Consider the following 15,142-nt stretch of genomic DNA (forward strand, 5'->3'; position numbering starts at 1 on the left):
ATTCTTTTCTTTGCTTCTCTAAAAAAAAAAAATCAAGTGCACAATTCCTGGGAAAATGCAGCTTTTTTAAGAGGTTGCAGATAGGTGCTAAGTACAGGTAGTCCTGTACAATAGCAGTTGGGATTGGAATTTCCATCACTAAGTGATATGATTGTAAAACCCAACTTCACATGACTGCACCATTTACCGATGGCATTTCCACAGTTCCACTATTAAGTGAGGATCTTGGGTCGCTCAATGAGCACTTCCTTGCAACTTCCTGCCAATTTCCAACAACCAAAGCCAATAGGGAAACTGCCAAGTTCCCGATGGCTTGCAAGCAGGCTGGTAAATGGCTCCACAAGTGGCCAGGGAAGCACAGGACAAACATGCTGGGGCTTGGGTTGGCTGCTGCTAGGTCGGGGGGGATGCACAAGTGGCTGAGGAAGTGGAGCTTGCGTGCAGCAAAGCTCAGGGAAGATATACAAGTGGTGATTTATTCAAGTGTAGCTAATACCACTTTACAATGCCTTGGTAAGGCCACACCTGGAATACTGCATCCAGTTTTGGTCACCACGATGTAAAAAAGATGTCAAGACTCTAGAAAGGGTACAGAGAAGAGCAACAAAGATGATTGGGGGACTGGAGGCTAAAACATATAGGGAACGGTTGCTGGAATTGGGTATGTGTAGTTTAACAAAGAGAAGGACGAGGGGGGGGACATGATAGCAGTGTTCCAATATCTCAGGGGCTGCCACAAAGAAGAGGGAGTCAAGCTATTCTCCAAAGCACCTGAAAGCAGGACAAGAAGCAATGGATGGAAACTAGTCAAGGAGAGAAGCAACCTAGAACTAAGGAGAAATTTCCTGACAGAACAATTAACCAGTGGAACAACCTGCCTCCAGCAGCGGTGAATGCTCCAACACTGGAAGTTTTTAAGAAGAGACTGGCCAGCCACTTGTCTGAAATGGTATAGGGTTTCCTGCCTGAGCAGGGGGTTGGACTAGATGACCTCCAAGGTCCCTTCCAACTTATTATTATTATTATTAAGTGTACCCCACCTATGAGAATTAAAATATAAATGCCTTTGCTAGTAAATTGAACGTGATAGTCAAATATATCTATAAATATAACATTGGCACAGCACTGGTTGAAATAATAATAATGAAAATGTGATGTTTGTCAATATGTAAAATCACAAGTGTTTCTATATTTTGCATATAGAAAAAGAAGCAAGCTATAGAAAATGGACGACAGGAAACAGAAAATACTCTAAGAGAAGGAAATGACATCCTTGGTGAAACTAATGAACTTGCAAATGGAATGAATTTGGCTGTGGAGGTAAAATGTGATGTGTGTTTTAAGGGTGGAGGCTATAATGCAGTGCAACATAAAAGACAATCAGCAGGTGATAAAAAATATAATTTGAATTTTCAGATAGAATAAATAGTATATTGAGATACAGAGGATATGGCCAAGCTAAATGTTAGGTTAGAGGAGAAGGAAGCAAAAAACTCTTCCAAAGATTAAAATGACAGAGTGACATGTTTGAACAGCAGGATTCCTTTATATTTAAATACGAGTAATTAATTAGCATATATTTTTCAAGTTGTAACTTTGTGTTTTTTAATGAGGTATGAATAAATAAGCTGATGCTTTAATTTCCTAGGCATGTCAGATGCTCAGTACCCAAAAAAATTCAGTTAAGAATGACCCTTGAAAAGTAAACTATGTAATTCAACTGTTACTTCTGAGCTGTTTGGAAAATTGAAGCATTTTTCTTATAGAGGAAGGAAATTGACTATAATAATGCTAACCCATTGTTTAGGGAGGCAATCAGTGGTGGGATTCAAATATGTGAACAACCAGTTCTCTGTGTAGATGCTGATTCCGGAAGTCAATTCTGGGCATGGGCAACAAAAAATTAGCTACCAGTTCTGCCGAAGTGGTGCGAACTGGCTGAATCCCACCACTGGAGGCAATGAACTTCCCTTCATTGGATCTAAAAATGTTTGGGATGCGTTCAAAAGTATGTTTCAAAACATCACAAGACAAGCCTCAACTTTTGTACCAGCATCAGATACAAGTATGCAAGTCCCATGGTTGATTTCATGACATATGTTAATATTTGCCCCACTTGTCCTTCCATGGAGACACCTATGGATGCTTTAATTTGGCCTTAAGCATTTAAATGATTGGTCATGATGTCCAATGTTCTCTTCCAGTCACTTGGTTCCATGGGTTTATAATTCTGCTATACTATCCCAAGAGTACTTGAGATGGGAGTGAGACAAGAATGCAGACTGGACCTATCCGCCCTAAAAGTCCATTCATTTTTTTTCCTGGAGAGAGATGTTCTAATCATATTCATTGTATATACTATTCCTCACTATGAGTTTTTTCTGACTTGCATTTAAGTACGGGGCCATGAAGGCAACTACTCTTTATCACATGGAAATAATGTTACTAGGTCAAGTTCGATTTTCAAAGTGCCAAAAGCATTCTAAATGCAACTTCAGGTGGAGTGGAGGAAATGCTTGGGCACCTCATAAAGCTTTGCTAGATTGCACCTATGGACAGGGAGATAGAGTAATGGACTGAAGTGAAAGGGCAGTTTCCCAGGGAGAAGGGAGCACAATCAAGGGGGGTGATGAGAGAAGAGACGAAGCCCAGTGTTGTCCTGGAGAAGGAAGAAGAGATTAAGAATAATCACTCCCTAGAATCTTCCAGGGTGTATACGGTAGGTTAAATCTGGCAAGATTCTGTCTATATGGTATGAGTAAGTAAAGAAGTGAACTTTGGCTAGTTTGTTCTATGTTGTTCTTAGATTGAACCAGACAGTAGCCTTTGTATCTACCCTAAAAGTTAATTCATTTTATTTCCTGGAGAGAGAAGATATTCTAAACATATTCATTGTATATGCTATACCTCATTATGGACCTTTTCTAACCTGCTTTTAAGTATGGGACAAATATGTCCAGGCAACCTCTTTGCTTTGTCCTGTTCCCACAATGTTGTGTTCGTCTCATCATATTTTGATGAAAACCTTCAATTTGCAAATGCCTCCTGCCTTAAAAGAGGGCAGCCTGTGTTCTCACTGCTCCATGTTAGATTAGCCCATCTTTCTGATTTTAATCAGAAACAAATACTATGCATAGAGAATTGGTTCTGGAAAATTCATGAAGAACAGTTTTATCAATTATAATGTATTTCACAGCGTGCTCTAGCTGAAGGCACAAGTTGATGGCGTAATGAAATGTGCTTTTCCGCTAATGGATTCCTCTCATAACTAATTGGCTAAATTACTTTTCATTATGCCTTTAAGCAAATAAAATCCAAGAAATATCATTTTGAATGTGGCTAAGGTGAGAGTGCTGATGAAATCACAGTTTTGTATTAATTAACAAATCCCACTTTATATTCTGATAAGATGTGATTAGTTAAGTTTGTGTAGTCAAGAGGACCGTAAAAGTTCAGTTCAGCTTTGAGACCAAGCAGGTAGAATCCTAAATGCAGAAATCTGAACTATAGGTGACAGGATACTTTTAATGGATGATAAAGCTCATTGATTTATTTCAGTATAATAGGATAATAATCTTGTTACAAGGGGCTATAATTTCAGTGGTTAAACGCTCGGTTACTTAAACATGCTTCTGTTTTCTGCTTCTTAGAACATAGATAATATTCAGAATGAAATAGACTCACTTTTTGAGGAGCTAAGGAGTAAAATAGACAATCTCTCTGAAGATATCATAAGAAAGAAGCTTCCAGAAAAGGTACTGCAGGCAGAAGCTCATGCTGCCCAACTGAATGATTCATCTGCTGTTTTGGATGGGTAAGTTAACAAGATTGTTATTTCACTTTCATGGACTCTAGAGTTACGTAGCTGGGAAAATAGAGGAAACATTTTCTTCTTCAACTCTTTATGACAATTAAACAGACATTCCCAAACTCCATTATCATATTTGTGTAAGCTGTCCCAAGGCAAGATGGCCATGTCTCAATCTTCCCAAAGAAATAGACTGACTTCAGTTATTATTCTTGATTTTTGATTGATAAATAGAAAAAATAAGAGAGAAAGAATTTCCAACAAAATTAAGTCCTTTGAACTTTGGAGCGTGGAATCAATGCTCTTTAGCATGAGATGAATGTTTCATGTGGTGACATTGCAGTATTCTTGTTCTATGGCCTAATCTCAAACAGGTTGCATTTGTTTTTTGTTGGGTTTTTTCCCCTGGCTAGAAGCAACCTATAAATTGAAATTCTGTGCATGTCTACACAAAAGAAAATCTGACTGAGTCCTGTAGAGAATACCTATGTGCAAAAAGACATTAATACATATGGGTCTAGAATTAGCATCTAAAATTCCCCCTTGGGTTTTTAAAAGCTGAATATGTATATTTTTTTTCCCTAATAGAATCCTTGATGAAGCTAAAAACCTCTCCTTCAATGCAACAATAGCTTTTAAGGCCTACAGCAATATCAAGAACCATATTGATGAAGCTGATGCAATTTCTAAAGATGCTAAAGCTCGTGCCAATGAAGCCATACAACTGGTAAGGGAAAGGGAAAATCTCTTGATTTTCTCAAATAATCTTCTTTCAGTGTCTTGCTATTTCTCAGCAATTAGTTATCAGATACTATTATCATGCTCATTGATATAGGTTAGTGTTACAAGGTTTAACACAACTGCTAATAAACATCTATCAAGAAATTTTAAGCAGTGGCCCAAAGTGCATTTTGGCAAATTAAACCTAGTTACTCTACACACAACAAACTATCCAAAAAAAAAGGATTTTACTATTTTACTACTCAAAATAGTAAAATATTCTTGGAGGAATTCCATAAAATAGCTTTATCAGCCGTAACCATCACCATCCAGAACCTGTTTATGGTTAATAGCATTAAAATAAGGTTTATTACTAAACACCTACAGAACCATAAATATCATAAAGTATAATCAAACTACTGCTATTATGATGTAGTTTATTAAATCTCGTGTCAGTAGCCAGGTTAGTTTTACAGATTCTTTCTGTAATTGATACACTAATCAAGTCTCTGCTGGTGGACCAAGAGAAGGACTTCTGCAAATGATTTTGAAGCCTGGGTTAGTTGTGGTCTTTAAAGAAAAAAGTCTTTTTAACCAGATTAATCAGTGTATAAGGCTTTTCTCTTTCAATTGTTTTCTTTACTGCCATAACTAACTAAACTAGGCTTATACTCTAACATATTTTTAGTGTCACAGTAAATCATTCTTATTTACTTTCTTTGCCCTTTGTTTCTGACTCTTCTTTCACTTTTTTCATTTATTTAATATTTATTTATTTGTTATTTATTCTTTATTATTTTTACAAATGACTTAAGGAGGCAAACATAGCCAACGTACCTTCCTCCTCCTATTGCTTGATATTGCCTTTATTGGCAAATTCACAATATAATATATTTTACAGTAAATCCATTGCCATAATGAATTTTCACATAGTTCCATACCCAAATTTCCCATTTTTCCATAGATAATTCATGTGTTTAATCCCAGTTCTCTAGAACGTTCATCACATGCTTGCTATCATCTGTTTTTTTATGTCAACCAGATAGTTCAATAAAGAATTTAGACTAAATAATCTTTTGTGTAAAATGTCATACCCATCAAGATAAATCAGTTATCTTATTAATATCAGCCTCTATTGATCTATTCAATCTCATGGAAACAATTTTACACTACATGTAACACAGCCATGAAGTCCTGCTCAAGACTCAAGCCAATTCATTTTTTTTTAGTTCTGACTACACTGACTTTTCACTTTTTATATTGCAAATTGGGTGTCTTAACAATTTCATTTTGTCTAATGATCTTTTTATTAGCTACTTAACCATTCACACTTATTTATTAGTAATACTATTCAGCTTTGTATGTAGCCCCTTGGTAGTGATAAAGTGCCTCTTCTAGATCTAGAAATGCAGTCTTATGTAGCAAGAGTCTCTGTTGCTGAATTTGGCAGTAATTCTCTCTTCAAGAACAAATTGTTGACATTGTTAGTTTTAACAATGGGAATAACTTTAAATCTTACCTTTTTACTATAAAAGTAAAATAATTTTACTCTGTGTGTGTGTGTATGTATGTCTCTGTGTGTGTGTGTATAGATAGATAGATAGATAGATAGATAGATAGATAGATAGATAGATAGATAGATAGATAGATAGATAGATGATAGATAGTATATAAGACAACTATATCTTATCCTGTCCACCATCACTGCCACAATCAAGTTTAAATATGTTGTCAAGATTGAGCATCATTCTGTAGACCTTTATTCAACTCTTTCTTAAAGCTCAAACCTGACAATGAGATGGATAAAAAATCTACTACAATCCAATTTTCATTTACCATCCCTGACTTTTGAAAATGAAAATTTGAGTTGGTGCTTTATGATTCTATAGATAAATTATAAGCCAATGAGCAGTGATGGTTACTTGAAGAAGTTTAACATGAATCTTGCACTACTCCTTTTAGAAAAGCTGGGTACTTACTAAATACCATCTAGGAGTAGAATCACTTTTACTTAGGACATAGCTCAAATTTAGCAGTGAGCAGTCAGCTAAATGTCCATAATAGTATCAGTTTATTCACATTACAGTTCTTTTTCTTTAATTTGCCAATGACATGTCTTCCCATTCATAAAGGCTAATCTAGGGGTTTCTCATACATACTTCCAGAAGAGATGGGACAAGGACAAAAAGTAGTTTTAATTTTATTTAATTTAAATATAACTACATTTAAATTAGCTAATTTTAAGCTAATGTGATTTACTTCACATGAATTTAATAATTCACTATTCTGTCATATTAAACATTACGGTTTGATGGTAATAATTAGAGAAGCTCTGGAGGCTACATCAAATAATTTAGAAAAGTGTGAGTGACTTTGGGGTCTCAATTTATTCAATTCTGACTCACCCATAAAAAGGTTTTCCTGTTTGAAATGATTGTAGTAGAATGGCTCCCCTCCCCCACAATTTTAGGAGATCTTATACATGTTTCTGTTTCCTAGGGATGAAAGAACAGAGAAGACTCTGTTTTTAGAATTAAACCAAAATAACAAAGCAAGTATGATATATTACACTAATCTAAGGTAACATTTCAAAGCAAATTTGTGATGTTTTCAATCATCATAATTCTTCAACTATGTTGCATTGCTTTTTTAAATAAAGCAGTCAATTTCTCTTGATTCTTTTTCCTGGAATCTTTTCAGGTACAGCAAATAGTTGCTTCTGTACTTTTCTTCTCTAGGCATCTGGTCCAGAAGGCTCATTAAAGGATGCTGCCAAGAAAGCCTTACAAAAAAGCTTCAAGGTTCTTAATGATGCCAATAAACAGGCAAATGATGTCAAAGGTATGTATTCACCAATAAAGGAAAATAGTTGTAGCTCAAGGTTGACATCTTTGGTGTTCTCTGAGCTTGGTTGTTTTCTTGCAGACACTTCATTACCCAAACTAGGTAATATCAATGCTACTGGTAGTAAGGAATTGGATGCTCTGGTTACGTTTTAGTGGCTTGCTCTATCAGTGTTGGTGGGAGTGGTCTTGGAGGTGCTTTGGTTGGGCTGTTTACTGCTAGCTTGTTTGGCAGTTCCTTAATTGGACTATTGTTTACTTCTTGATTGTTGGACTAATGTTAATCTTGGTGTTAATCCATGCTTATCTGGGTATTGATTGCTGGTGGGGAGGTGTTTGGGTCTTTTTATTTTCTTTTTGGCTTGTTGATTTTCCTTTTTGCACAGTAAGTAGCTGTTGTTGATGTCTATGTTTCTATTGTTGGCCAATTTGTCAGAATGCCAGGCTTCCAGGAATTCTCTAGCATTTTTGGATTTGGCTTGGTCTAGGATGGTCACAGGGTCATGGTGGCTCAGTGGGTTAGGACGCTGAGCTTGTCGATCAGAAGGTCCGCAGTTTGGCGGGTCGAATCCAGAGTGCTGCGTAACAGAGTGAGCGCCTGTTACTCGTCCCAGCATCTGCCAACCTAGCAGTTTGAAAGCACATAAAAATGCAAGTAGAAAAATAGGGACCACTACGGTGGGAAGGTAACAGCATTCTGTGCGCCTTTGGCATCTAGTCATGCTGGCCACATGACCACGGAGACGTCCTCAGACAAGCGCTGGTTCTTCAGCTTTGAAACGGAGATGAGCACCGGCCCCTAGAGTCGGAAACAACTAGCACACATGTGCAGGGGAACCTTTACCTTTACCTTTTAGGATGGTCACAGTTTCCCACTTGAAACTTTGGTTAAGTCTGTCCATATGTTGTGAAATTAAAGAGTTTTCATCATGTCTTCTGACTGCTGGTTGGTGTCCATGTATGCGTTTTGCTGGTCTTCTGCCTGCTTGTCCTATTTAGAGGCTGTTTGTTTGTTTTTTTTCCTTTTGGGGCTGTTGGTCTTTTGGCTTACGTAGGATGTTTAGGAGGGCCTCAGAAGAAAAAATAGAGTTATCTACAACATACACTGTAAAGACTCTAAATAGACTTGGTATTTCTGGATTAGAAAAAGCATATAGTATACTATAAAAAGCTATCTAAATTTAATTAATAAATAGATAGAATACGGTTGTCATGGAATTTCCCTTTGTTCAGAAAGGAAGTTCAGAATTAAAAGATTTTGAAGAAAATATTTTTTTCTTATAATATTTCATTATTCTGGAAGGAGAAATTTATCTCTTTCAACTTCAGATAGTTGTCTCGTTAAAATATTGAAAACCTAAGTTCTATTTAAGTAATTCTCCAGGACTCAGGCCTGACTTGTGGCAACAATGGGAATGTTTTGATATGACATCTGTTTGAATTGTAACCTATTATATAAGGTATTATGTGATAGTTAATCAGGAGACTGCCATATGTTAACACCAAAAAGTGCTGAAAGAGTCCTTACAGAGCAAAATGTCCGATGGTAGCAGTTGAACTAGAGATTTACTAGTTGGTGATGGTAGAAATTTGAAGGAAGGAGTGACTGGGTAGGGAAGTAAATTCTACCGCTAGCATTTTACCCTTGTATGTATTTCTCAATCTGATGGAAAGCTTCTGTCCCCGGTTTGCTCTGTGTCAGAATATATGCTAGTAATCAATTACAGAACAAGAAAATGGAATCAAATATACTATTTTTAAGATATATGGTCTGTGAAGTTCTGTACTGAGAAATTTAGTTATAACACTTTTCTCTGTAAGGAAGATTAATTGCAAAATAAAAGCCCCCAAATGCTAGCCATCAAGACAGAAGTTATTATTTCATTTGGATTGGTAACTCTTACAAGAGCTTTGTTTTTGAGAATTTTCTTAAGAATTGTCATATTAACCCTGAAACTTTTATCTGCTCATTAGACGACGGAATTGGAGATGCTGCCTGCTGTGTATGATAGAAAATCATGATTTTCATTATTTCCTCTAATTTGGAAACTCATTTTCAGTGTATTGTATGGGGCTAGGTTTATGCAAAAATTAATAACAGTGGGTCCCTCAATTCTGTCTTCTTAGCATGCTATACTTTCTGTTTAAATCAGGAGTGAGCAACTATGGCAACTTTACAACCTATGGACTTCATTTCCCAGAATTCCTGAGCCTCAGGAATTCTGGGAGTTGAAGTCCACCGGTTGTAAAGTTGCTATAGTTACCTACCCCTGGTTTAAATGAACCTACAATGCTGCATATAATGTGGGAGTAAATCCCATTAAACTCAGAATGTGATACTTTTGACCTGATCATAATACTTCAGCAGTGACAGCATTTTGATGTTGATTAGAAAGTATTTAATACCAAGAGTGCTAACTTCCAGCAAGCAGCCTGAGGACAAGAAATGGGCATTGTGCAATAATGTATTTTTTTAAAAAAAAAGTTTCAAATTATTTGGCTCTCAGTAGATGGCACTATGGTACTGGAATTTAGGATGCAGAGGAGGTGGGGAACCAGATGGCAGCCAGCAAAGCAATGGAAAGGGTCAGACCCCTTTCTTGGTGCATGATGTCAGTGGTATAGAAGAATAAAGATTTTTCAAACTACTAACTAAGCTGGGTCCCTTTCTGCCTTTTTTTTAAATGAGTCTGTAGAATCTGAGCAGTATCCCACTACATATATTCTTGGCCTAAAGCATGAAATTCTTGACTATGCTGAGAAAAAGAATTCATCTTCTCAACTCTTTCTAATGTGTTGTCAGGATGAATTTTAGTGATTCTATCACCATTCATTTATCTAGCATGCCTCTCTTTATTTCCTTCCAGAAAGTCTGTATCTTTATTTCTGCCCTGAAGGACAAATAGAATCTAGAGAGTTTTGACTTAGAAAATGGCGCAAGAGAAATTTTAAATTCATATGTCTACATATGCATGCAGCCAACACAAACATATATGCACATTTATGTACCTATTTATCTGTGTGACAGAAAAAGTCCTTAAGGATTCCTGTGGCTAGGTAGGAGGAGCAAAAGCACTGGAAAAGTTTTTCCCCATGTGCTTGAAAGCAATATCTACAAAGGCTTTTCTCATGACCTTTATAATTTGCTTTAGAGAAAAAGGACCCACAGCATTTTATACTATTTCAAAATGATCAACCATTTCTGGAGCAAGTAAGGAAGAGTGGAAATTCTACCTCCATGCAGATACAGATACCGCTTTTGAAAATCTGAGAAAGAAAGTTTCATCTTTCTTAATGAGATTTGTAGTATAATCTACTATGATTTTTGTTGCCAGGTAATATTAGGAACAGCACAATGACATAGTCCCTGTTGTGTAAAAGTTCAAAAGCGTATTTTTTTCAGTAAAGGGATACTCCTCTACCCTTCACACATGTCTGTTCTCCCCTCAGATTTTCTCTCCATATGGATATTATTTGAAGCAGTTCTTCACTTTGACAAAGATATGTACAAATTACAGTCTTAGAAAGTTTCACAAAAACTGTTAATTTCCAAGCAAGTCTTGCTTTCAGGTGTACTGTAAACCATCTGCCTTTAAGCAAACTTCATTCACTCTTGTAAATGAGTTGGCTCATAACTTACTTTACAATATTGTTTTTAGTATTCCCATTGTCTAATTAATAGCTTTTTACTGACTTCATATCAGTTGTTTTGAGACAACTGTTAGAATGCTGGAAAGGGAATTGATTGCAGAAAAAAAATTGCCTCTTCTTGTTACCATCAGTGGGATTTCTTCATAGTCTTTCCACAAATAGAAGAATCTTTTAGTTGGGACCAGCAAGATCTTTATCCATCCAACTTTACTAAATAAAGAAGAATGATTCATATTGCCTTTTAGAATAAATATAAGCAAAACAGACTGATTTGTTTGTTTGTTTGTTTGTTTTGCTATAAGATAATGCGTAAAGTTTAGAAGATTAAGCTTAGTTTCATTGCTGGGAATTTCAAACTGTGGCATTTCAGAATGTTTGTTTTTTAAAATGTAGACTTTTTTAAAAAAAATGATAGTTTTTGGAGCTTTATATACGAGGCTATCTCAGGAAATTTATTTTGCCTTTTTCTTTCTAATTTTCAGGAAACAATTAAAATGCATTTTAGATATTAAATGGAAAAAATATTAAACAGATGGACTGAGAATGTTGGCATTTAAGAGATCCACAGAGATTAAACTTATTAAAGCTCATAAAATAGCCTGGTTTAATGGGTATAAAAACAGGTTTTAAAGCAGAGCGATTCTAAAATACAGAAATAATTAATATAACTTGGGAAATTCACCCCAGAGAGAAATAGTGAATTTATAAAACATTTGGCTGCAAAATTACTAAAACTACTGAATCTATCCATCTATTAAATGGAAAATATGTTAGAAGCATAGCATAAGTGCCGTATAATTAAAAAAATGCCTGAAGAATCTTAAAAGATTTTTTTAAAGTATTTTAGAACAAGATTTATCTTATCTTCAAAAAATATTTAGAACAAGGTTAAAAGTTATTTTGCTTATGCAAGAAAGTGTTACCGGTAATTGGTTAAAAACTATACAATGAATATAGGTAATCTTTAACTTACAACCATTCATTTAGTGATGATTCAAAGTTACAATAGCATTGAAGAAAGTAACTTACAACCATTGCAGCATCCCCATCATCACGTGATCAAATTCTGGATTTTTTGGCAGTATTTATTACAGTTGCAGTGTCCCAGTGCCATGTGAACATTTTTTGCGACCTCTGACAAACAAAGTCAATGGGGAAGCCAGATTCACTTAACCGTGTTATTAACTCAACAACTGCAATGATTGACTTAATCACTGTGACAAGCAAAGTCATAAAATTGTACAAAACTCACTTAACAATTGTCTCACTTAGCAACATAAATTTTGGGCTCACTAGCGGTTTTAAGTTAAGTACTCTCTGTACATTGGAAATGTCTCTGTATCTCCATCTTTAGAGCAGGTATTTATAGGCAAAAAGGGTTGTATATAATGGTTGTATATAAAACAATTTTATAGATTCTTTGTTTCTATTCCTAGAGAAAGACCACAAAAAAGAGGATAAGATTTCCCATGGAAATACCAGAAAGATGTAAGAGTAAGAGTAGAAGGCTATTGGTTAACACAATGCAATCATTTGATATACTAGAAAAGTTAATGTGAAAATTCATTTGGTCATTCTGGGTCAAGCTATGGAAATACATTTGTTTTTTTTCATTAAGAGGTATGCAGAGCCACTTTTAAAGATCAATTAGTTTCTTTCCAAAGAAACAAATATTGCAGAAATGAGATTCTTTCTAATATGCCATTTGACAAAGCTACTGTGCCTATCATTGCACTAAAAATCATTTTATATCCAATTAAATTACAATAATACATTTCTTATTTAGGTATTGCTCATTAACTTCCCTATGTTTGGGTTCTTTCATATTTGCCACCTTCAGCTAGACTAATGGTCCATTCCCAGATTTTGCCGTTAGTTCATTTATTTTATTTCTAAGGAAAAAAAATAATTGTACAAAAAGGATTTTTCTTGCCTCAATTTTTTCCTCACTGATCTGCAACTAATCCACATTTTCTTTGTTAAACTACATTCCTGACGTACGTATTGACGATGCCCACAAATCTAAACTGGAGCAGACATTTTGACAATGTTAATGCAATCATTTTTAAAGAAAATGACATATTTAGGTATACCATTGTCACACAAAATAATTTGCAAAATATATTGAATCATATTCCATTAGTATGATATTGAATATGCAATTACTGTCCCTATGATTTCTGCTTAAATTTCTATTTAGTTTATTCTTTTATGTAAAGATAAGTTTTCTTTTAAAACATAATTGTGCTTGTGCACCCACGAGAGAAAAATATGAACGGTTAGTTTTGTCTCTAATAGTGATCACTTTAGAGATTTTTGTTTTGTTTTGTTTTGTTTTGTTTTCATAGTATTTTATTTCATTTGTTTCAATGGTACTTTGTCACTGGCAGTTTTTTTTCTATCAAGTCATTCATTCATTCATTCATTCAATTTCTATGGCTGCCCAACCAAATTAATGACTTTTGGTGGCTTACAATATAAAAAAATACATTACAGTCAAAATATCAAATACATTTTAAAACAATCAAAGCAATAGAAACATCCAAAATAAATAAACATAGCAGCAGAGATATTTGGCCAGTTAGCAATACAGCCAAGAAATGGGGCCTTTGCCACACTTATTACCTCAGTCATGGGAACATAGCCAGTTTTTTTAGGGCCTTGTGAAAGACTAACTGGGTTGGAGCCATTCTAATCTCTGAAGGGAGGATGTTAGATTTTGTTAGATCATGAGATGGGTAGGTAATGAGAATACAATAGCAATAGCACTTGGACTTATATACTGCTCCATAGTACTTTATAACATGCTCTGGGTGGTTTACAGAGTCAGCATATTGTCCGAAACAATCTGGGGCCTCATTTTATCGATTTCAGAAGGATAGAAAGCTGAGGCAACCTTGAGCCAGTCAGTTTCAAACTCCTAGTTGTGGCTAGAGTTTGCCTGCAGTATTGCATTCTAACCACACCATGGCTCCTGTGGGTAAATGGGTAAAACTTATTTGTGATGTTGCTTTGGTCTTTTTGATGCTCATTTTCATGTATATTTGCAAATGCACACATTTCCACATCCATACACACGCGCGCACACATACACACAGAGAGCTATATACTAAAGAAACCAGATTCTGAGAATTCTGAAGTTACTGGACAGCCATTTTGCCAATAGATATTATGTTTTAAAGATCCTCATGGGTTATCCAGTTAGTTTTCCCATTGAGCAATGTGGAAAATTTCTGCATCAGATTAAATAGATTCCTATTGTCCTTAATTATTATTATTATTATTTATTATTATTATTTATTAAATTTATATGCCGCCCTTCTCCCTAAGGACTCAGGGTGGCTCACAGCAATAAAAAATTAAAAAACATAGAATACAAAGATTAAAAAAGAATTAATAGATAAAGAAATAAAGGACAATTTAAGCCGATAAAAACCAAATTTAAAAAACCATGATCAGTCCAGGCCCGGTTGTTGGAACAACCATGTCTTCAGGTTGCGGCGGAAGGATTGAAGGTCAGGGGCCATCCGCAGCTCCAGAGGCAAATCATTCCAGAGGGTCGGCGCGCCCACAGAGAAGGCTCTCCCCCTGGGGGTCACCAGCCAGCATTGCCTGGCCGACGGCACCCTGAGGAGACCAACTCTGTGGGAGTGAACCGGGCGTTGGGAGGTTGACATTGGTAGCAGGTGGTCTCGCATGTACCCCAGGCCTAAGCCATGTAGGGCTTTAAAGGTAATTACCAGCACCTTGAATTGCACCCGGAGGGCAACCGGAAGCCAATGCAGGTCGCGCAGGAGTGGTGTAACATGGGAGTATCGAGATACTCCCATAAGCACCCGCGCGGCCACATTTTGCACCAGTTGAAGCCTCCAGGTGCACTTCAAGAGCAGCCCCATGTAGAGAGCATTGCAGTAATCCAGGCGAGAAGTGACAAGGGCATGGGTGACCATGCATAGGGCATCTCGGTCCAAGAAGGGGCGCAACCAGGGCACCAGGCGAACCTGTGCAAAGGCCCCCCTGGTCACAGCAGTTAGATGATCCTCCAAATTAAGCCGTGAATCCAGGAGGACACCCAAATTGCAGGCCCTTTCTGAGGAGGGCAATAGCTCCCCCCCCATCA

The 15,142-nt window shown here is 36.2% G+C and overlaps 1 protein-coding gene across 1 annotated transcript in view; it reads left to right on the top strand.

The window, feature by feature from the left end:
• LAMA2 (laminin subunit alpha 2) overlaps positions 1 to 15,142 on the top strand; it is a 455,074-nt gene that overhangs the window by 353,642 nt on the left and 86,290 nt on the right. The window contains exons 38-41 of the mRNA XM_081312969.1: positions 1,204 to 1,320; positions 3,651 to 3,814; positions 4,397 to 4,535; positions 7,267 to 7,369. Of these exons, the coding sequence (XP_081169095.1) occupies positions 1,204 to 1,320; positions 3,651 to 3,814; positions 4,397 to 4,535; positions 7,267 to 7,369 (523 nt within the window). The remainder of the gene's footprint in view (positions 1 to 1,203; positions 1,321 to 3,650; positions 3,815 to 4,396; positions 4,536 to 7,266; positions 7,370 to 15,142) is intronic.

Source organism: Vipera berus (assembly GCF_964194415.1).
Source record: "Vipera berus genome assembly, chromosome: 1".
In the NCBI taxonomy this organism is placed as follows: Eukaryota; Metazoa; Chordata; class Lepidosauria; order Squamata; family Viperidae; genus Vipera; species Vipera berus.